The 21,201-nt window shown below is 52.7% G+C and overlaps 1 protein-coding gene across 2 annotated transcripts in view; it reads right to left on the bottom strand.

Moving 5' to 3' along the window:
* Positions 1-4,816: 4,816 nt before the first annotated feature.
* Positions 4,817-21,201, bottom strand: part of USP7 (ubiquitin specific peptidase 7) — a 65,058-nt gene continuing 48,673 nt past the window's right edge. For both annotated transcript variants that reach the window (XM_035022251.1, XM_035022252.1), the window contains 21 exons: positions 20,713-20,795; positions 17,926-18,035; positions 16,204-16,360; positions 15,008-15,152; positions 14,612-14,742; positions 13,625-13,759; positions 13,056-13,157; positions 12,788-12,893; positions 11,952-12,044; positions 11,795-11,862; positions 11,348-11,448; positions 10,363-10,516; positions 9,548-9,615; positions 8,958-9,066; positions 8,793-8,870; positions 7,997-8,097; positions 7,118-7,217; positions 6,120-6,239; positions 5,877-5,948; positions 5,646-5,736; positions 4,817-5,433 (listed from right to left, as the gene is read on the bottom strand). In XM_035022251.1, the coding sequence (XP_034878142.1) occupies positions 5,327-5,433; positions 5,646-5,736; positions 5,877-5,948; positions 6,120-6,239; positions 7,118-7,217; positions 7,997-8,097; positions 8,793-8,870; positions 8,958-9,066; positions 9,548-9,615; positions 10,363-10,516; positions 11,348-11,448; positions 11,795-11,862; positions 11,952-12,044; positions 12,788-12,893; positions 13,056-13,157; positions 13,625-13,759; positions 14,612-14,742; positions 15,008-15,152; positions 16,204-16,360; positions 17,926-18,035; positions 20,713-20,795 (2,231 nt within the window). In that variant the 3' untranslated portion in view covers positions 4,817-5,326. The remainder of the gene's footprint in view (positions 5,434-5,645; positions 5,737-5,876; positions 5,949-6,119; positions 6,240-7,117; positions 7,218-7,996; positions 8,098-8,792; positions 8,871-8,957; positions 9,067-9,547; positions 9,616-10,362; positions 10,517-11,347; positions 11,449-11,794; positions 11,863-11,951; positions 12,045-12,787; positions 12,894-13,055; positions 13,158-13,624; positions 13,760-14,611; positions 14,743-15,007; positions 15,153-16,203; positions 16,361-17,925; positions 18,036-20,712; positions 20,796-21,201) is intronic.

Genomic DNA, 21,201 nt, shown 5'->3' on the forward strand with positions numbered 1-21,201 from the left:
CTGGGGTTTTTTTTTGTTTGTTTTTTTTTTAAGGTTTTTAATTAATCTCTACACCTGATGTGGAGCTCCAGCTCACAACCCTGAGATCATGCTCTTCCGGCTGAGCCAGCCAGGTGCCCCCCGCGACGAGGAAATTTTATTTAGCAAAATAAATGTTATTCACCCATCTTTTCAAGGAAAATGAATTTCCTACAGAAGGGAAAGGAAGTGGGTGAATTAGGGGGCAGGAAAGAAAGGAAACTGGGTTAAAAATTAAAAAAAAAAAAAAAACTACATTTCCTGTGATGCTCCTTGGCATTCCCCTCCCCCGCCCCGGGAGGGCAGCGTGCCCCCACCCCATAGCTGCGGAAGCCCGGGCAGGAGGGCCCCCCACCCCAGTACCCAACAGCTGCAGAAACCAGGGCCCGTCTCCCTGGAGCACCCAACCTACAGTGTGCACTCAGTACCTAGGGACCCGTCTCTCATCAGGACGGGGTGGGGGCACCGGGTGAACTCAGGGAGATGGGCTGCCCACCTGGGCTCGGCGCCGTCTCAGCCACAGCGGGACACAGTTACAGCAAGGGAAGGAAGTGAGCGGGGCCAGGGCAGGCCTGCCGGCCACCAGCACACAGCAGACGTCTTCACTGGGACTGGGCCAATCTTGGGCTTGGAGGAGCTCCACGCCTGTGCAGAGGTGCCCGGGCCATGTGGGGACAGTCTGGCTCTGCTGACGAGGCCAAGGCCAGTCTTGAGCTGGAAGCGGATGCATCTGCAGAACTCACCTCAAGGGCCTTATCTGGGTTCCATGCTCCCAGCACGCAGCTCACTGGTTTTGACTGGGATTCCCCGACGGGGCCACAGACAGGAGTGCTCCGTCCTCGGACAGGTACCTGTCACGGGGCACGCCGCGTTGCTCCGATGCCCCAGGGCGCCGGGGTTCGGGGTCCTCCTTCCCTGGCCTGGTTCAGCTGTCACCCTACCCTTCTGAGGCCGTGGGCCCCCGAGGTTCCGCACAGCTCTGGCCAGCACCCAGCCGTGAGCCCATCAGTCAGTCCCCGGGCCTTTCTGACTGCCCAGTGTAAGAAAATGTCATTCGTGGACTTAAAGATCAGGAGATTCACAATGAAAATCCGGACTTCGACTTTTTAAAACCTCTGAAGGTCCAGCTGCACGGACCCCTCCTCCAGCAACGGTTGGGCTAATTGCTGTCCGTGGGGCTCGGCCCCACCACTCCCTACCGTGCCCACGATCCCAGGGCCTCCTCACTGCCTTGACGTGGGGCCCCACCCTGAGGGGGCCTCGGTGGTCCTGTCCCAAGACCTCACTAGAGTCAGGCTGGGGGGTCGCGGCCGCCTCCTCCCAGTGCGCACCTTTCCCTGAGGGCCACCTGGGCAGTGTACTTTCCCCTCCCAACATTTTAACACATTTTCCTTTTAAAGATTTATTTATGAGAGAGAGAGGGCACAAGCAGTGGGGGCTGAAGGCAGAGGGAGAAGCAGACTCCCCGCCGAGCAGAGAGCCCGACGTGGGGCTCGATCCCAGGACCCTGAGATCACGACCTGAGCCGAAGGGAGACGCTTAACGACTGAGCCACCCAGGCGCCCCATTTTATCACATCTTCGAGTCTGTATCAACTCAGGCCAGATCGTGGTGTGAACACCTGCATGCCCACTCCTGGATCCGTCCACTGGCGGTTCGGAGGGCAGATGCGTAGGGATCCTCCCTGCAGTTTTGCTCTGAGCCCTCTGAAAATCCCCCACGGGCCTGGCTTCAAAGCCTCCCTCCGAGAGAAAGGCGGGAAGGGTGAGTCTGCGCAAGTTCCCGTTCCCCACCGGCAAGGCAAAGGTTATTTAATTTTGCTCCCATCCAGTACACGAAAGCTCTGGAAAGCTCTGGAAGGCTCTCTCATGAAAAGGTCAGGCAAACCCACTAGTGTTTTAGGTCTTAAGTTGAGGCTCCAAATGAGCTAATTGCTGGAACAACCCAGAACATGGGGAAAGTCTGGTTAGAACGGCCGTTTCCACGACACCTGGGTGGCTCAGTTAAGCGTCTGCCTTCAGCTCACGTCGTCATCCTGGGGTCCTGGGATCGAGCCCCTGCTCAGCGGGGAGCCTGCTTCTCCCTCTCCTTCTGCTCCCCCTGCTTGTGCTCTCTCGCTCTGTCCAATAAAATCTAAAAAAACAAAGACCGGCCTTTTCCAACCTTGTAGAGGTTAGCCCCTTGTTGCGATTTAAGTTAAGTTAAAACCACTCTCGGGCGCCTGGGTGGCTCAGTCGTTGACTGTCTGCCTTCGGCTCAGGTCATGATCCTGGGTTCCTGGGATCGAGCCCTGCATCGGGCTCCCTGCTCAGCAGGAAGCCTGCCTCTCCCTCTCCCACTCCCCCTGCTTGTGTTCTGCTCTCGCTATGTCTCTCTGTCAAATAAATAAATAAAATCTTAAAAAAAAAAAAAAACCACTCAGCCCCTTGGGCAACACCCGCCGCGGCCGGTGCTCTGGGTCGTGCAGACAGAGCTCCCAACGCGGGCGGGCAGGAGGGGGGGCTCCTCCACAGCGCGGAGCTCACACAGACACGGCAAGATGCGGGGAGAGGCTGGGGGCCCCCAACGGGACTCCGCGGGGGCACGAGGTTCTCCACAACATCTGACACGGGCGCCCGGGGTGTCCGTGAGGGGCCGTGCCTGGCGCCACGGGTGTTCTCGGGCAGCCTCTCCCGCGTGGGCCGACCCCCCCCCCCCCCCCCCCCACACACACCGTCAGGGTCGGTGAGCTCTGACCACTTTTGCCCGGTTTGATCACGTTCTGCTGGAACCCCGGCTCCCCCGCGTGCCGTATGGCGGGTGGCGGCCCCCAGACAAGCAGCGGGGCCGAGCAGAGCCGCCCGGGAGCCGCACACAGGCCCCCGCAGCCAGCGCCTGCCCCGCCCGCACCGCGCGTTCGCACCGGGCACTTCGGCAACGTCCTCACGGGTCTCCGTCCCCGGGCGGCGGGAAAGCCCTGGCTGAGGCCTGCCTGGGAAGACACGGTCCTGAGACGCCACTGTCTGTCCCCCGCTCACCACCGTCCGGCACCGATCGCCCACCTGGGGTCGGGGCGCCTCACCCTGGCGCTTCGTTCCGCACCAAAGCCGCACCTCCCAGCGGCACACACGCAGACCCTGCCGTTCACCACCGTAGCAACACTCGCCCCTTCCTGCGGAAGCGGTGGTCCCCGAGACCGCCGCCTTGGAGCTCCGAGAAAGGCCAGCAACGCGTTCCAAAGATGCCCCACTGCCCCCACGGGAAGGCACTTCCCGCCTTTTCTCCGCCCACGGCGCCCACGTGCAGGTCACAGTCCTGTTACAGCATGCTTCCCAAGGGACTCCGTCTGGGGACCCTGACGGCCGCCAACAGATGGGAAAGTCCTCGGGGTTTAGAATGAGCTAAAGGCAGTTCCACCCCGTACCCCAAGAAACGTTCTACGAATTCAGACGCTCAACCCCACAGCTGGGACGGAATGAAGAAGTAAACGCAGAACACGTCCACGCCATCAGGCTTCCGTACAAACAGTCATTTGGTACCTCCAGGGAGAATGCTGTGCCAGCTACCCAACGAGAACCGACCCACAGCCAAAGCGGAAACACGAGATCGACCGTGTAACACCCAAAGTCAAACACGCAGAAAAAGATCCTCTCTGGCCTGCCCGTACCTCCTCCTCCTCCAGCAGAAGGGCTCGGGCATGGAGGGCACCCCTGCGACGTGCCGCCCACACGCCCCGGGAGGCAGCTCTTGGGGAACGAAGGCACACACGGGGCCGTGGAAACCCGGAAACGAAGTCCTTCCGCAGCAGCGACCAGCCCAGAGCCCCGGAACCCACGCGGGGTGGCACCGTGGGCCCGGGCAGTGAGCCGCACCCGGCTCCCCGGGGCAGCAGCTCCCACTGTTCCCGTAGTGTTTCCAGCCCCCTCCTGCCTGCCCGGCTTCCTCCTAGCAAACCTCCTCTTGCTTGAGCTTACACGGAACTAGGAAGCAGCAAAATCCCAAGACCCCCAGGAAACCAGGACCGTCCGAGAGCAACACGACCGGCAGAGGGGACACAGACCTCCCTCGACCTCCACGTCACTCACTGAGTTACAGTTTTTATAGAAAATTTTATTCAACATACAACATTTTCCAGCAAAAAGGCAATATACAGGAAGAGTTGGTGTACATTGCTGCTACAGAAACAAACAAAAATCCTGGAAAAGGATGAAAAATAAGTGTGATCTGCTGATTCTATTTTACTGCACTCAAAACTAGACACGCAGCTGGCATTAGCTCCAAAATAAAAGGAAACAAGGCTGGGACTGAAATAAAACTACACACAATGAATATCAACATCAGTGAGAGTCACTTAGATGCACCCAACAAAGTCACCTCCTCCCAGTGGCGAATTTTACATGTTCATTCATTAAATATACAATTTCATTTCTTTTTTTTTTTTTTTTTTTTTTTTTTACCTTTTTTACAAAGTCAACAGCTTACTGACCACTAGTGAGCATGCCCTCTTTGCTAAAAGGCTCTCCTTTTCTCCTTCCGTCTGTTCGGTTTCGAAGAAATTCTACTGGTAACTGCTTCACCTGCCTGTATGAGTGGGTGAGACCGTTAGGTCTGCCGAGAGGCAGCAGATACACCTTAACTGCACTGGACAGTGTTTTCAATTGAATAAAAAGACCCCGAACCGCCTGGCAGGCCCGTATTTGTATTCAGTGCCTCCACGTTGCGAGCAGGCTGCGGAACGGTGGTGACTGGCAGGGTGAGACACGTTTACTGAGACCCAGGCAGCGGGAGGAGGACCGAGGAAGGGGGACAGTACACGCAGTGAAGGAAAGAGCACTATTTATTAGGTTGTGAGTTTCTCTGTTTTGCCTTTACAGATGCACAAAAGGTCATGGCAAGTAGAACTGAGAGGAAAATACGTCAGACGAGCCTACACGCAAGACCAGCCGCGGGGCTGGTGACCGCGACCCTAGGAAGGCAGCCAGGCGGCCTCCGCCGGCTAGGAACAGACCAGAGGCCTCTCGCCAGAGCCTCACGGCCCTCACCTCTTCTCCCCCGCAATGCTGGCCGTCGCCTTGCACTGTGGTTACCATAAAATAACTCTCATTGGCATCCAAGCTTTATAAAAACACCTTCATTTTGCTCAAAAAGGGCAGTCAATAGATACAGAGAAGCCAAACTGAACAGCCTCAACAAAATAAAATTAACATCAGCAGCAAATCCCCTTGCTGAAGACTTCGGATAGAGTGCACGTGTACCAAAGTTCTAGGCTGTTAAAAGGGGGCACACACCCACGCACGGCCCCTCGCCTTGCACACACTGGGTAAGGAAGTCAGTTATGGATTTTAATGGCCTTTTCCAGGTAAGTGTAGCGACTCCTCTTTGGGGCTTTGTTGAAGTGGTCGAGCCCTAGCCAAGGCCGAGGATGAGACATGTTACCTGGTGGAGAGAGAGACACAGCTGAGACCGGACGGAGAGCAAGTCCCAGAAGCCCAGGGCCAGTGGCTGACCCGAGGTGTGGCTACCGGGAAGCTGGGACTCGGACCCAAGCACCGCCCACCCTCACGGACCAGGCCACCGATGTCTCAACCCTGGTCACGCACTGTTCCTCCCTGCTTCACAGACGCCCCTGGAACCCGGGGCGGGCTTACCAGGCTGGGGCTCAAAGTCTTTCAAGTTCACTTCATACTCATCCTCGTTTATGTACTGGTGTCGGCCCATCATCACAATGGCAAATTTAAACTGAAAGACAGAAGGGCCCCTCCTCCGTGAACGCTGGGCACGAGCGAACGCACACCTCTGGCCACAGTCTCGGCTGCTTCCTGAGCCAAGGTTTCGGGGTGCTGCCCGACATCCCTCACAAGTGCCCAAGACGTGTGTACCTTCTCAAACTCCTTTTCCTGGATGTCTAGCAGACTCTGAATCCGTTTCATGACTTCTCTGAAATGCTCGCCCTACGAACGGTAAAGGACACGTGTGTGCACACTCATCTGTGAGCGCCCCTCCGTGGCCCCCGTGGACACCACCAAAGCTCATCATCAGCCCAGAGGAGCCCAGATTCAGCAGCACGAATCCCAAAGCACTACGAGACGGAGGATCCTCGACCTATTACCAAACACCCTCACCTGGTGTATCCTCAGCAAAAATGGAATCCCGAACGTCCCAAACACCTCTTTGTGGAAGTGCGCCACGGTGACGAGCATCTCATTCTCCTTGTCTATGTCCACCTGGTCCAAAGGTATTTCCTGGGGACAGAAGGAGATACACAGAGCTGAGCGACGCGGTCTATGCAAACAAACTCCGCAAGTGCTTCTGACTCGATGCTCCAACAAGGTTTGGGTCTTGTTAGAATGAGGAGAGCTCCGAGTTGGAAGGTATCTGCATTTTTTTTTTTTTTTGAAGATTTTTTAATTTATTTTTTGACAAAGACACAGCGAGAGAGGAAACACAAGCAGGGGGAGTGGGAGAGGGAGGAGCCGGCTTCCCACCGAGCAGGGAGCCCGATGCGGGGCTCGATCCCAGGACTCCGGGGTCATGACCTGAGCCGAAGGCAGACGCTTAACGACTGAGCCACCCAGGCGCCCCAGGTATCTGCATTTTTAAAGGAAACTCTGTGTTTCTGGAGACCAAATGATGTACTAGTCTAGTAACTGGAAATTTCAAACACTCCTCAATCAACAGGGAGCCACAGCTTCTAACCAGACTTGCTTGGTGGCCCATATTTAGAACTCACTCCTGAGGACAAGTCCTCTGCGATCCTACGTATTTGGGGACCTCCGCAGTCAGACCCAGAGCAAGGAGGACGCTGTGGCAGGGGCAGGGGGGGTCAGGCGGGTTTCAGCAGAGCAGGCCGGCACGCTGTGTGACGGATGGCGGGCAAGGTCGAGCAGCGCTGTCAGCGGGCCTCATGCCGCTCAACCCGACACACCTGATGTGCTTGCAGAGGAAGATTTCAATAAAGTATTAATTCCTCAAAATGTGTAAGAGTACAATTAACCGCAGGGATCACATCTACTGGTATCCTACACAACACTTAGGCCATGTCCGCAAGTCAGGGCTATCTGAGGAGAGGGGCGGGGGGCCATCCCACCGGCCAGGGCGCCCACACGGGAGGGCCGGTTACCTCTATTCGAAACGTTCTGCTCGTCGCCGGAGATAAGCACTCCAGCAGTTCATCTTCTTGGTGCACGCCAATAATCTTGTAGCTTACGATTTCTAGCAGCCTGCACAAAACAAGGGCGGAATGACCTGCATCAGTTCGTGTGAGAAAAAAGGACGGGTAAGTAGCTTCCTAAGAAGAAATTCTTTATTATAAAGCTATCTATATTTGCTTATTTTCTTCCTCTTCGGAGAGCTGAAAGGCCCAAAGAGGGCATCCTCGGGGAGGAACAGAGGCCCCGTCGACGGCCCCTGCAGTCTGAGGCCACGCGGCCCCGTGTGGGCACAGAGATGGAGGGGAAACCAAGTCTCCAAGAACTGTGTACATCGGGTCCACAACGGTTCCCAGCTGGGCAGGACCTGTGGTGTTTTTCTCGTGCACTCTTTAGAGAATAAAGATCTCATTCTTTTACTGATATCACAGAGCACGCATTCCGGGAAGCAAAGAGCCCCAAGGCTTGTTTTGTCCTAGGAGCAGACAGCAGGGCACGGGGATGAGAAGGCCCGACCCTGAAACAAACACTGCCCGTCAAGTCTGGGGCTTCTGTCTGCAGCCGGAGTATCAGCCTCATGGATCAGAAGCACCTGGATTTCTGCCGTTTCAGCTGATGCTCCATTTGAGTCCTCTCTTTACTGTGGGTGACTTTTCTACCCGAATCTCATCTTTCTACAGCTTAGTAACAGTCAGGAGACAGGGCAGGAAGAAGAAAAACATGGCTCAATTGTGAAATATTTATAAACCGCCACAAAAGCCAGGCGGAGAGCCGGTCTGCCACTCTGCTGCGCGGGTCCCGGGAACACGGCCGCAGGGCGCAGGCCTCCCCCAGCTACAGGAGATACTTGCCTAAGTTTCCCTGACGCCTTCTCCCCAAGCTCAACAGCCTTTTTACATTCTTCCAGCAGGTCCCGGACACACCCATGCTTATCGGGATATAGTGTGATTTCCTAGGAAATGACAAGATGAAAGAAAACGTAAGGGGTCTGCTCGAGCACATCCTCGATGCTGGAAGAGGGGAAAAACCTGCAAGGGATTTTCAATTGTCCCTAGCTCCCCACCACATCACCGACACCCCCAGTCTGAGGGCCCCTGATGCATGAACTTGGACCCCCGGCCCCAGCCCAGGCCTGCAGGGGAGTTTTAGAAATGCCACTTTGATGCCAAAAGGTTGCCGTTTACAGGACAGCTTCTCGGCAAACTCTCCCACAGAAGGCCAGCTCCTAGCCGGCTCTTCTCAGCAAAGTGACAACAGGACAGTGTCAGCCGAGACAACAACCAGGGCTGGACTTGAGGATGTCAGCCTGTCAATTCCACCCAGATGAGCATGTTTTATGGCACACGGTGAGCATTTTCCTTAAAACCGGCAGAGCTACAAAGGCGAAACACTAGGGTGCAAGCAGGGAAAGACTTTTCTAGAACCACCACCTCAAGTGGGCAGGCAGCACCCACCCTGCCCTCAGGCCCGCCGCTAGAGCCCAGAGGGCCAGGCAGAGGCAGAAATGGTTCAGAAGCAGTGGTGGTGGCAAGAGGGGGACAGAGGGCCTCTAACGCCTTTATTTCGTTGTTTTAGTTTTCAAGAGCTAGACAAACACTAAACACACACCAATGAGAATAAAAATTCGTATCATTAAAAAGCACGTACCTCTTCCCTAAACTGGCTGTTTAACCAAATACACTTAAAACTTCGTCTGTTTTCAAAGTCTGTGATTTTCATCTTAAGCTATTGAGAAAAGAGAGACTATCAGATATGTCTCCACAAAACCCAAACCTCCTTATGACCCACAGTTACATGAATTCGGACTCATACCTGCTGATAGTAAAGTTTCTTAGGTTGTCTAGGCTTGAAGAACTGTAGGAGATCTCTTAAAGTCCCTTCATAATTATGTCTAAGAGGGTTACCTGGGCCGTCCCTATAACTGCACAAGAAAACAGCAAATAAACAAATGACTTATTTGCCTAAAACAAATATCCGTGAGTTAGCATAAACACAAACCACTGCCCGTACGCCTAGATTCAAACTGTGGGCCTGGCACAGGGCTTCCCTCCATACTCCTGTTTCCCGAGCCCTTAGTCCCCCCTGGTGGTCCCACATGCGCTCTCAGCAATGGGGACAGGGCACGTGCGAACCTGGCCGGGGTGGCCCCGGCTGGATGCTCGGGAGAGGTGTTGGTGATGTATCTAAACAAGTCTGGCTCTAGATGAGGCAGACTGCCAACTACTCGGACATCTGGGAGCAGTGTGGGCAGGATGTGCATGGTGACGACTGTATCGGAAACTAAGCGGTGGCCTGTCAGATGCTGCAGCCAGCTATTATTAAAATTAGTTCCATGATGTCAAGATCAGTTATGGAGGGCATGCAGTACAGACCAAACAGCAAGGGGCCGGGGAGCGCCTTACCCTTGAGACTTGAAAAACTGGAGCAACATGGGGTCAGTGTTGAGCCTCTGGGCCACTGTCTTTGCAACCTGGGAGGAGGGAAAGGACCCAAAGTCAGAAAAGAAGGCCCATGTTGGGGAGTGAACTGAAATTTGCTTATAAACTCTACCATTAACTATTTACCGAATATTCTTAAAGAAATGTGAAATGAATAGCCTGAATTTACATGGCCTAAAAATCTACCACCGACTGAAAATAAACTATACTCCCCAGTGTATGCTCCAGGGGGGCGGCACATCAGTGAAATCACCTGTTAAAGGGTTTTTTGCCTTTTTTTTTTTTTTAAGTAGCCTGAACACACGACTTGAGCGGAGATCAAGAGACAGACACCTAACCGACTGAGCCACCCAGGTGCCCCACCTTTCCTTTTAAAGATTATTTATCTAAGCAAACTCTGCACACAATGTGGGGCTCCAACTCACAACCCTGAAATCAACAGCCACACACTCCTCCCACCCAGCCAGCCAGGGGCCCCAAGGGTTTCTCACTTTTATCGGTGAGGTCTACAGGTTTATTTTCCAATGGCAAGTTGTAATTGAAGCAAAGCTGCTGTAAAAACTAGCATCTCTGAAACCAAATCATGCCGGGGTGGATGAGGTGGGGGTGGGAGGGGGCAGCGCCAGCACCAATCCCCTCAAGAACCGCTCAGACAATGGGGCCGTCACCCTCCTCCAGAACCAAACCCATCAGCTTCTCTCTCTTCAGCAACCCTTCCTTTTTAAGAACTTGGTCTCTCTGGTATAGAATCTGAAGGGGAAAGACCATTTGTCAAATACCTGAAAATAATTCATTCGGTTTGATAATGTAACCACAAATCCAGGATCATTAGGGATCGTTTTATCACAGAAAATGACATCAACACGGTGATAGAGGTCTCTGAAATATTCTTTTGCAGTGGGTAATTCACTGTTATCATTTTCAGGGTCATCCCTGCGGGGAGAGAAAGAAACAGATTGCAGACTGAATCGAAGTCCAGGCCAGGGATAATGGTTATTAAAAAAAAAGGCATCACCTCTGAACCCACAGTGACACGGACTAAGAGTGTGGATGCCAGGAGTCTGTCCCAGCGAGTCCGTAGCCAGGACAGTTAAGGAAAGGCCACCACACACAGGAGCTGTGCTCGGAGGCTCCCACGTGCTAGTGCAAACCGCCCCCTGCTTCGCATCCTGACGAGGGCACGAAACCATGTCCTCCCGTTTTATACACAGGGAAGGACTCGGCATGACGGGCCTCACGGCAGAGCCCACTCTCTGACCCCGAGCTGGCAGGCGACCACCTCCCTGCTAAGGCAGCAGATATTTACTACCTGGTCCTCCAAACACAAGTCTGCCAACCCCTGCTCTCGGGGGCCCCATCACCGGTGCTCAAGCCCGCCACGGCCAGGTGGCTTCTACAAGAGCCCAGGCAAGGACCTGCCGGTCCGACGGGCCCTAAACAAACTGCCTATGCAGGTGTGTGCCAGGGATGCTCATGCTGAGGGGAAGGAAAACCAGCCTGCTACTGTTGGAAGGACTTCTGCCACCCCACTAAGAGCTGCCGTGCTCATCACGGATTCTTAGGAAATGAGACCATTCGTTACATGAGCAAAAGGTTCACTGCCCACGATCCCCAAACTGGGAGAGGCCGACTTCTGTCAACATTCTCAGCTACTTAAACAAAATCTAACTCAGCGTCTTGACACAGTTTTGTTTCCTGCTTCTGGGGCTTATGGGGAAACTCACTCTTAGTACAAAGTGAAACAGTCCTTCAAAAAGTACTTACTTCTGGAAGACTATAATGTCACCATCCATTAGTTCATCGAGGGCTTTATCAAGAGACACGTCATAATCCTGAATTCTCTCTGTTAAATTCGGTTTAACTTCCTACAGTAAGAGAGATGAATGGTTACCGGGGAACGTCTGCCTAACGTTTAATATAACCAGACGCCGCAGGTGTTCTCCCCGAGAATTCTGTTCTCTCGGCCCTACGTTTCTAATGAGAGTGCTAATGGGAACGTTACTATCCACAAAGACGTAATGATCACTGAGCCCAAATGAGGAAAAATCAGACATCTACAAACGTGACCCTCTACTAGACACCACCCGGGGCCCCCACCACTTAGCTGCAGACTGCACACAACAAGGAAGTCAGGGCTAGCAAAACAAACAAGAAAAGCCCTCCCCAAACCACAAACGATACACTGATTACAGAAAAACAAGCCATCCAAACCTCATAGAGGATAAGGCTAGTATCTTGGATAAATCCTGCTCTGTCACACATAACCGGGAGCAAGTCACCTGCGTTCGAGAAAAACAAAGAATCCAGAGCTGTAACGGACCAAGACTTTAGCAAAACCAACTCCAACGGTGAGGGCATTAGGACTTACGTATTTTACAGGATATTGGTGTGTAGATGTGCCCACAGTAATTCAAGCTCCGTGTTTTGGGATCATACATCTTCAAAAATAGCATGACATCATCTACAAGGTTAACAAACAGGTTTTGTTAGGATCTTAACACTTGGGACAATGTCCTAAAAATATTAATAGTAGGCAACCAAGTGACAGCGTCTGGCACCCAAAAGCTACCGTGTCAGGTGAGGTTCATCAAAACGCTGACTGACCCTAGGAGGACAGCATCATTCGGCACGTCAGGCCCCCGGGCAACAGTAATCCGAGGCAGTGAGGATGGGACCGAGGGCAGTGAACTTACGAGGCATCTTATTTTCAAGGATAGGTACTAACCAGCTAGCTGAGTGCTGCCATGAGAAAATGCTAGTATTGTGTGTCTTTACAGCAGTAAGAACTGACCATTTTAGAGCGACCGTCAGCAGACTCTGACCCACCTGTTTTGGCATAGTTGTGCCAGCAGACGGCCAACCTGTTCGTTGCTGAATTTCTGCACCCGCTTTCGGGCGGTAGAGGCCGCCAACGGCCCACAGGCGTGAGACATTTACTACCCGGCCCTGGGCAGGGAGGGTCTGCAGCCTGGCTCTGTGGGCCCCTGTGAGGCGCGCGGCGAACCACACGGACTCAGCGCGGCCGCGGCCTGCTCGCCACCGGCAGCCAGTCAGGCCCGCCCAGCTTCGCCAAGAAGCCTCAACACGGAAAGGGGTTCAGGGGCATTTCTGGAACCGGACCTCTTGGCAAGGGAAGCATGCTAAGCCCGTGTGTGTCTGGACGCTGGTCCTGGGCCCCAGCTCTGCTGCCCCGGGGGCACTTACGATCTTTATCAAACTTGGGTAACGTGGCCCCACTGGCAGCCAGCTCCGGATCAACGGTTTCCAGGAATATCGTCCACGGGTTTTCATTATCACTCAGCTCAATCATCTATTTCCAAAAGAGATGCTGGTGTTAGAGTATTTCCGGGGCTAAGTGAGAGTGAAGAGCACGGCTGCCTGCCGCTCAGCGGGCCAGAGGCAGACAAGCGACAGTGGCGCAGAGCGACTCTGACCAAGGTGCGCGGTGCCCGCCACCCTCATGCGCCCTCACCGTCTTGTTGCCATCCGCCTCGTTATCCAACATTGCTGGCCGTTTGGTTCCATTGCTCCTTGCCTGCATAGGCCATAATCGAATCTGATCTTGTGGAAATCCCTGAAAAAAATTAACACTAAATTAATTAATACAAAATCAGGGGCGCCTGGGTGGCTCAATCGTTAAGTGTCTGCCTTCGGCTCAGGTCATGATCCCGGGGCGCTGGGATCAAGCCCCACATCGGGCTCCCTGCTCGGCGGGAAGCCTGCTTCGCTCTCTCCCAACTCCCCCTGCTTGTGTTCCCTCTCTCGCTGTCTCTGTCAAATAAATAAATCAAACCTTAAAAAAAAAAAAAAAAAATCAGCTCATACTTTAATTCCGTATGAATGTAAATGATTCTAGGATAAGAAGAAACAAAATGATAGTCTGAGCTCTCCCTGCTGATGTGGACAAGAGAGAGCCCCCCCACTTCCAGGGTTCCCGGGACACCTGGGCTCAAATGCCCAATCCCAGCTTGTCCAGTTAGTGAGGAAGGCAGACAGAACCTGGAGATGAAAACAACCATCCCCAGAAGGGCTGGCACTCACCATGGTCTGAGAGAGGTTCTGGACAAATTCAGCCAGTGAGGAGTTTTTCAATACTTTGAATACAGTGTATTTCACCTTTTCTTCATCGTACATATCATTTCCTTGGTGGCCACAAAACTGGTCCTCTGCAACTATCTGAAAGTACACAAGAAAACACACAACAGAGTTTCCAACAGACGCAGAGATGCCGTGAGACCACTCCAAGCAAAACAAAGTTTCCACAGTAACAAGCTAAGAAGAGTTAGTCTCTGGCTTCAATGACCATTCTTCCAGAGACCCAAAGAGAAAAGTATCAAGATGACGAAGGATGAAATCAGGTGTTTAGTTAGAAAGTACAAACACGGATGTCTCGGTGGCTCCGTCGGTTAAGCGTCTGCCTTCGGCTCAGGTCATGATCCCAGGGTCCTGGGATTGAGCCCTGCACTGCGCTCCCTGCTCAGCAGGGAACCTGCTTCTCCCTGCCCTCCCTGCTTGTGCTCTCTCTCTCTCTCTCTCTCGCAAATAAATAAAATCTTAAAAAAAAAAAAAGTACAAACACCTGCACCTCCACACACACCCCCACCCCTTCCCTGGAGGGCGAGCTGGAAGCCCAGTGCGTGGCGGGCTCTGGATACAGCCCGGGCCCAGCCAGGACGCCAAGCTAGCTCCTCTTCCCAGGCAACCAACCTGCTGAAAGCAGCACCCACTTCCCAACAGAGCAACCGAACCATAAACCCAAACCTTCTGGAAGTTCACCTCCCCATCCAGCTCTCCTTCCTTCCCCATCACCGGTGACGCCTCTCCATGGCCTGGAGCACCACCTCCCACCGCGAGCTCGCCCTCCCACCCCCCCTCCAGGGGCCCTCCCCCCTCTGAGCTCCTCCATGCCCACGCTGAGAGAGCGTGGCTCAGTCTGGGGGCCCTTCCCCTGAGTGGCCCCTCAGTCACAAATGCTCAGGGAGCAAGCCCCCACCACGGGGGCAGCGACGCCGCAGAAGCAAGGCTGACCTGCACTTGCATGTAGAGGTGGGCTTCCTGCCGCTCCTTCCGCTTCTGGGCCTCGATCCTTTTCTCCTCCTGGAGTCGCTCTACTAACTGCTGAGGGATGTCGTGGTCAGTGACCGCTTGTAAAACCTCACCTGCACGACAAACGTGCCTTCTCGCTCACCTGTGTGCAGGTTCTCTGCTCCCTTCCTCAGAAGGCCCCAATGCCATGTGGTTGTCAATACAGCAATCTTATTCGAGTGAAAACTACTTAGGACCGCGAGTCCCCTGGAGGTGCAGGGACCAGGGCCGTGCGAGCCAAGACCGCGACCGCGTGGGGACAGCCAGCAGAGCTGGGCAGCACCCAGGGATCGGGGACTCTGGCCTGCAGCGCGGAGCCGAGCGAGCGGCGCTACTCACTGAGCTTGGACTCCCTGATGTACACCAGCATGTACGCGTTGGTGCAATGCCGCACGGACAGGTCGTCGTCGTGGCCCCCGTAGTTGTGCTCGATGGCCTCCTCCTTCGTACACCTGGACACCACGTCGTCGTCAAATTTACACCACTGACAAGGAAAGCAAGGAGACGCGGCAGAGATGAAGCACACAAAGAGGCGGTGTTCTCCTAAAACGAGTCATCTGAGGATGTGCCGGCCCCGGGGCACCGCGTCAGGTAAGCCGGCCTCTCACCAAGCTCCCCGGCACCCCAGCCGACTCCGGCCCGCATTCGGGGTAGGCGGGGTAGGGGGCGGGCTGTGAAGGCGCGTCTGTTGGCAATCCTTACCCTCCAACAGCCCACTTCAATTTACATTCAATCGACTGACAGTACAACTCTTTACACATTTGAGAAAACCATACAGAGCACACCTACGCTGCTAGTAAAATCGAAGTTTTATGGTACAGTTATAAAATTAAATGGGGACATTTGATCCTATCTCATGACATAGTCTCACAGCAAGTGAGGGCCTGACTTTAAAAAGTCAGCAGAGTTGTACATTATACTTATCTTCCAATCTCTTCATTGTGGATCGAGTCACTTTCAACGGTACTTAAATCTTACAGTAAAAGGTTCATCGTGGTCTGGTGCTATGTGGGTCCCTCCACCAAATCTCCTCAGCTCGAGCGAGGTGGGCTCGGCCTCTGCGCTGTTCCTCACTGGCCCTACAGTCCTGGACACAGAGCCCGAGGAGACCCTCGTCCCCTGGGGACGACTACGGGAGAGCAGATCCACGCAAACCTGGGGCAGACGGAGGGTCACAGAGCGCGGACAACCAGGCCTGCAGAATGACGTGCCCCCAGCACTGCCTCCCCGGCCGTGGATGATGACTCTGCTGGTGCTCTTAAGTGGGAAATAGGTGCCTCACTTTACATACGAAGGGATCAAGGTTCAACGCTCAATACTGATAAAGAGACACATAATACAGTATAATCGCTAATTTACTATTCACCTTTAAAGTATCAGCAAGTAGTGCAAGAGAGCACAGAGAGAAATCAGAGCCCGGGGGGGATCTTTTGCTATCCAGGCCATCGGGCAGGACTGGGCTAAGGTGAAGCTGAGTGCCAGGGTGAATGCCCTACACACCATCACATCCGACTCCACCCCTGCCCAGCACTTACTTTGCCATCCCCTTTGGGGTTTAGATAAACCACATAATGTCCACCATGATTATCTCCACTGTGAACCAGGACTGCATGAAGAATATAATTTGCAGGGTCCTTAGGATCTGTTTTTTGCAAAAATTCATCGAGTGGTAACTGTTCTGGGAATTCAAACCTATTAAAAAACATTTTTAAAGAAATCCAGGTTTCATTCACACGTGAAATAGTTTAAAGGTAAACTTTATTTATTGCTAGACGTTCTAATTTATTGGCTCATCTTCATTTGGAAAGCCAAGTATCAATGTGACTTGGGAGACCCCATGAACACTTCGGAGGCAGCTCCCATTCATTAGAACAAGTTAATTATTCAGACAGCAGTAAAAAATTTGAAGCTAGGTAGGAGGAAAATGCTCTAAATGCACTGAGATGATGCTTGACAGAATTTCAAATTCAGGGTATTACACAACAGCCAGTCTTGTGATAAGATGTACACCGTGACTCTTCTAGGATGTGGGTAATTCCAAATGTTATTAATGAATAATTCTGGCTGTCCAGAACTTAGAACAGAGCATATACTGTACGTCTGAGAAACACAGGAAATCGGATCTGAACAACGAAGACATGTAAGCAAGGATCCCCTACACCCCATGATTTCTAAAGACATCCTGAACTTGATTTGCTTTTCAATGACTGGGTCCATAAACATTTTAACAACACAGTCGAAATTAATCAGCAGTGCCTTGAGAGGCGGGTGGTCGAGGACTCGGAGAGCGAGCTCACAGAGTCTGAAGGGGCAGCCGCCCCAGCACCAGCCCAGTGCCGCCCTCAGCAATCCTGGCTGCGCTGCCAAATGTTCAGAATTCCTAAAGGATGCCAGAAATCTGGGCTTCTACGTGAAATCTGATGGGGGTTTTTTTTGGGGGGGGGGGGGGGGGGGTTGTTGTTGTTTTTTAATGTTGGCAACTAATGCCAATAAAAACAGAAACAAAAGCAAGGTGGGGACCCAACAAAACACACCAGCAGACTGGCCTTGGTCTGCGGGACGCCAATCTGTGAGGTCTGGTGGAGACTGTTTCATACAGATTCCAGAGCGATGGGCAAGAATGAAAGAGCAAAGACCCGGCTGGTGGCAAATAATTTGACTGGGTCCATTCTCCCTCAAGTTTGATGGGTGACTAACCAACCTCTATCCTGTGCCCAAACTAACCAGTACCAAAGTTCTATATTCTAAACCAGGTAAAGTAGTATTTACTATCATTCTTTTTATCTGGCATTTTAAGAACGGGGAAAACACCTAGAATAAGGCACACACATACATCTACATCATCTTCCTGAAAATTCCAACACATTCTAGAATACCAACTGAGAGATTACAAAATATTGGAGGACTGTATTCAAACAAATACAGCAACATCAAATTCCACTCCTGAGGTTAACAGCGGCATTCTGGTGAGTGCAAAACAGGTGGAGCAGAAAGCCCTCTCCCCTCAGACCTCCATCTGCCCCAGTGTGGAGGGGACTGGGGTTCCCTAAGAGGGAGCAATGAGAGGAACAGCCTCTGAAATCTCGTAAGGGAAATTATCCCTTTAAAACCATTATTCTTGGGACAGTGAGGCAAGAGAGAGACCTAAGTACATCAGAGATGGACTGAAAATATAAAAAGACTAAACAAAGCGCTAAGACTGAACCCCAAGTCAGGCGATGATTCAATCTTAACTTTCACATCCCACTATAAATTACCTATCATTGATCTTGATATTTTGGTCCGTCTGAGGGTCATACATAAATCTCATCAGCTGTAGATGTAACACTGGTGGCAAAGTTAGGAATTTCACACCTTTCTCTGCTTCCTGAACATTGAAAAAGAAATGCAAGTTTAGTTCAGCCCTACTTAGTCCCTGAAGCAAGGACAGCAATAGCGGTTGGAGAGATCTGGTGGGAGAGGAAGGGTAGGTATCCAGCTGGGGTGCTTTTAAAATGTTGTTTAAGAAACAGGCTCACGGGTGGCTCAGTTGGTTAAGCATCCGACTCTTGGTTTCACTCAGGTCATGATCTCAGGGGTGAGATCAAGCCCCCGTTGGGCTCCAAACTCAGAGCAGAGTCTGCTTGAAATTCCCTCTCCCGTCCCCTTCCCCCAACTTGCACATTCTCCACCCCCTCCCTCTCTCTGACAAATAGAATCTTAAATGCACACACACAAAGACAAAAGAAGAGAACCAAGCGCAAACAGAGAAAACCTGGTGGTTGTCAGAGGGTGGGGGAGGGGCGAAACAGATGAGGGGTGTCAAGAGATACAAACTTCCAGTTACAAAACAGGTCACAGATACAAAGTACGTGTAGGGACAGAGTCAGCAGCACCATGCGAACTCTGTAGTGAGCACTTCATGATGTATGTGAACACGACATCACTACGCAGCACGCCTGAAGCAAGTGTAATACCGCACACGTCAACGACGCTTCAACTAAAAAATAAAGTCAGGGGTGCCCGGGTGGCTCAGTCGTTAAGCGTCCGCCTTCGGCTCAGGTCATGATCCCAGGGTCCTGGGATTGAGTCCCACATCGGGCTCCCTGCTCGGCGGGGAGCCTGCTTCTCCCTCTCCCGCTCCCCCTGCTTGTGTTCCCTCTCTCGCTGTGTCTCTGTCAAATAAATAAAATCTTAAAAAAAATAAAAGTAAAATGTTCTGCTTAGCTCTTTCTCAGGTTTGCTGCAAGAGCTTGTGTGTGAGCGATTTACTCTGGATTATATTCTGATGCCCCACGACAGAGGAACAGCTAAGTAAATTAGGGCTTAATCACTTGCTGGTGTGTTATAGTCATTAAACACGACGGGAAATATGGAAAAGCACAGAAAACCATGCACTGGAAAGGCAGACGCCGGGGACTGCAGGGAGGCGAGACCAGGCGTGCTTACAGACACCTGGCCGCAACAAGTGCGGCTGCTCACAGGCACGGGGCGGGGCGGCAACCGGTCAGCGGCTTCCTGCCCCTGGCCTCGGAGCACGTTCACCTCAGAGCACATGATGCACTGCACGCACTCGGCGCTTACACTCCAACCCACTTCTGAACACGGTCCTCACTCGAGAGCAGCAAGACCCTCACATCAGCAACGCGGCCTCGCTGCAGCGGGACGTGCCCCACTTCTCAACAAGGCCTCCTCGGGGCGGGGGGCCCCCAACTCCACAGCTCCCACATGCCTGGCCCCGCCTCAGCCGCCTCTGGTTTCCTCACGAAAATAAGCCTCTGCCCAACTCCACCACTACCAGACCACCGGGCTCTCAACACAGCTCAGCTTCTGATTCAGACCTTCCTTCTGGGGCCGGGTACATCCAGCCGAGGCACTGTGCCTGTGACAAGCCACAAGACAAGGCTCTCTGATGTCGCATTAGCGTGCCTAAGATGACAAAGTAGCTCTGGAAAGAAAAATGAAAACCCAAGGAACCTGCCATACAAAGGAACGGCATGGTTTTGATATAACTTAAAAGAACAATAAAAGAATTGTTTCTCTACCACAGTCCATTGAGGCTATGATTCTAAAATACATACTCTGCTCACCCAGACCCCAAACCGTCCAGTGTGGACAAGAGAAATTCTTGTGAGTTGACTGTTTCCTAAGCACATCTAGTCACATGCTTGCAAAGTGACTTTCTGATCCACAACGCAGCATCCTGAGCGGCCTGACCAAGCAGAAGAGCAGATCTGCGGCTCACTGAAACATGGGCACACCAGCACCATGAATTCTAAGGTAGCCAGCTTGGTAAACACAGGATGGTGTGGAAAATCATAAAATGGCTGAGCCCATGTGTCCAGGTTATGAGTCCAACACAGACTCTGGACGCTGCATCCGTGAAGGTGCTACTGACCCACTTACTGACTGGCAGCCAGGAACACGCCACAGTCCGTGTCTCTCCACCCGGCCACGGACTGACCAGTCACTTGTCCACAGTGCTTGGTGCTCTGCCAGAAGCTTAGAGTCCCCGCGGGGCTTTGTGGAAAACAATCAGGGACACCACGTATTCACAGAACAAGGAACAGAAAATGCACTCCTCGTTCTACAAGTCATGATCCTTTAGATCCTTTAGAAAACTAACCCCATCTTACACACACACACACACACACACACACACACACGCCAAAGTGCAAACCACCCATGAGTCCAAAGTCCAAGAAAGAACGAACTTCTACTGCAACTAGAAGCTGAGGAAAAGCTCCAGCGGAAACCAGTGAGGCGAGGAGCAGGGTCCTGGATGCCGTGGAGAACACGCCTCCCTACAGCGGGACGGGGTCTCCCGTGTGCTGGGTGACGGGTCTACCCAAGATGCTGAACGTCAACCTCCCGCCCCCAGCTCAGCCCCACCAGCTGCACAATTGGAGGCCCCAAAATATAGTGTCTGCACTAAGAAGTAAAATCTTTTGAGCTCTAAATATGAACAGCGTATGAAAAGGTACAAGTGACTTTCCCGTCCACAACTGAAGCAAAGGATGTGAAAACACAGTGATGGGAAAGGCGGTACACAGTTCCCACGTTACCTGCAAACCGTGCTCCCCAGCGTCGTATTTATTGTCACCGTCTAGTTGTTCCACAGCCACGTAGTCCACAAATGATTCAAATACTTGAAAGAGAGAAAGTGAAGAAAGTCAGCCGATGATTTCACTAGAGCCCTGATGGTAACGCAGCCACCCCAACACGCTTCGGCACGCTGGGAAAGAGAGCGGAGAGAAGAGCAGCCCAGAGCAGCGGCTCCCGGCCTCTGCCCGACACCCGCCACGCCTGCCACAGCTCCAGAACAGAAGCCCTGAACCTCTAAGAACCCCACCGACATGGTTTCCTAAGGGTGTGATAAGCGTTCATGCGGAGTCAAATGTTTTACCCACTTTAACAAAATCAAGGAACCTTAAAGTACACATTTTGACCCACTTATCATAAAGCTACAATTGAGGCAGTGCAGGTAGAGAGCAGGACTGTGGGGATAAGAGGGACAGGATGGGACATAAGTAAGATGAATCGGGACAAGGGCC

The sequence above is a fragment of the Mirounga leonina genome, unplaced genomic scaffold (assembly GCF_011800145.1).
Source record: "Mirounga leonina isolate KUSES-001 unplaced genomic scaffold, KU_Mleo_1.0 Mir_175, whole genome shotgun sequence".
Classification (NCBI taxonomy): domain Eukaryota; kingdom Metazoa; phylum Chordata; class Mammalia; order Carnivora; family Phocidae; genus Mirounga; species Mirounga leonina.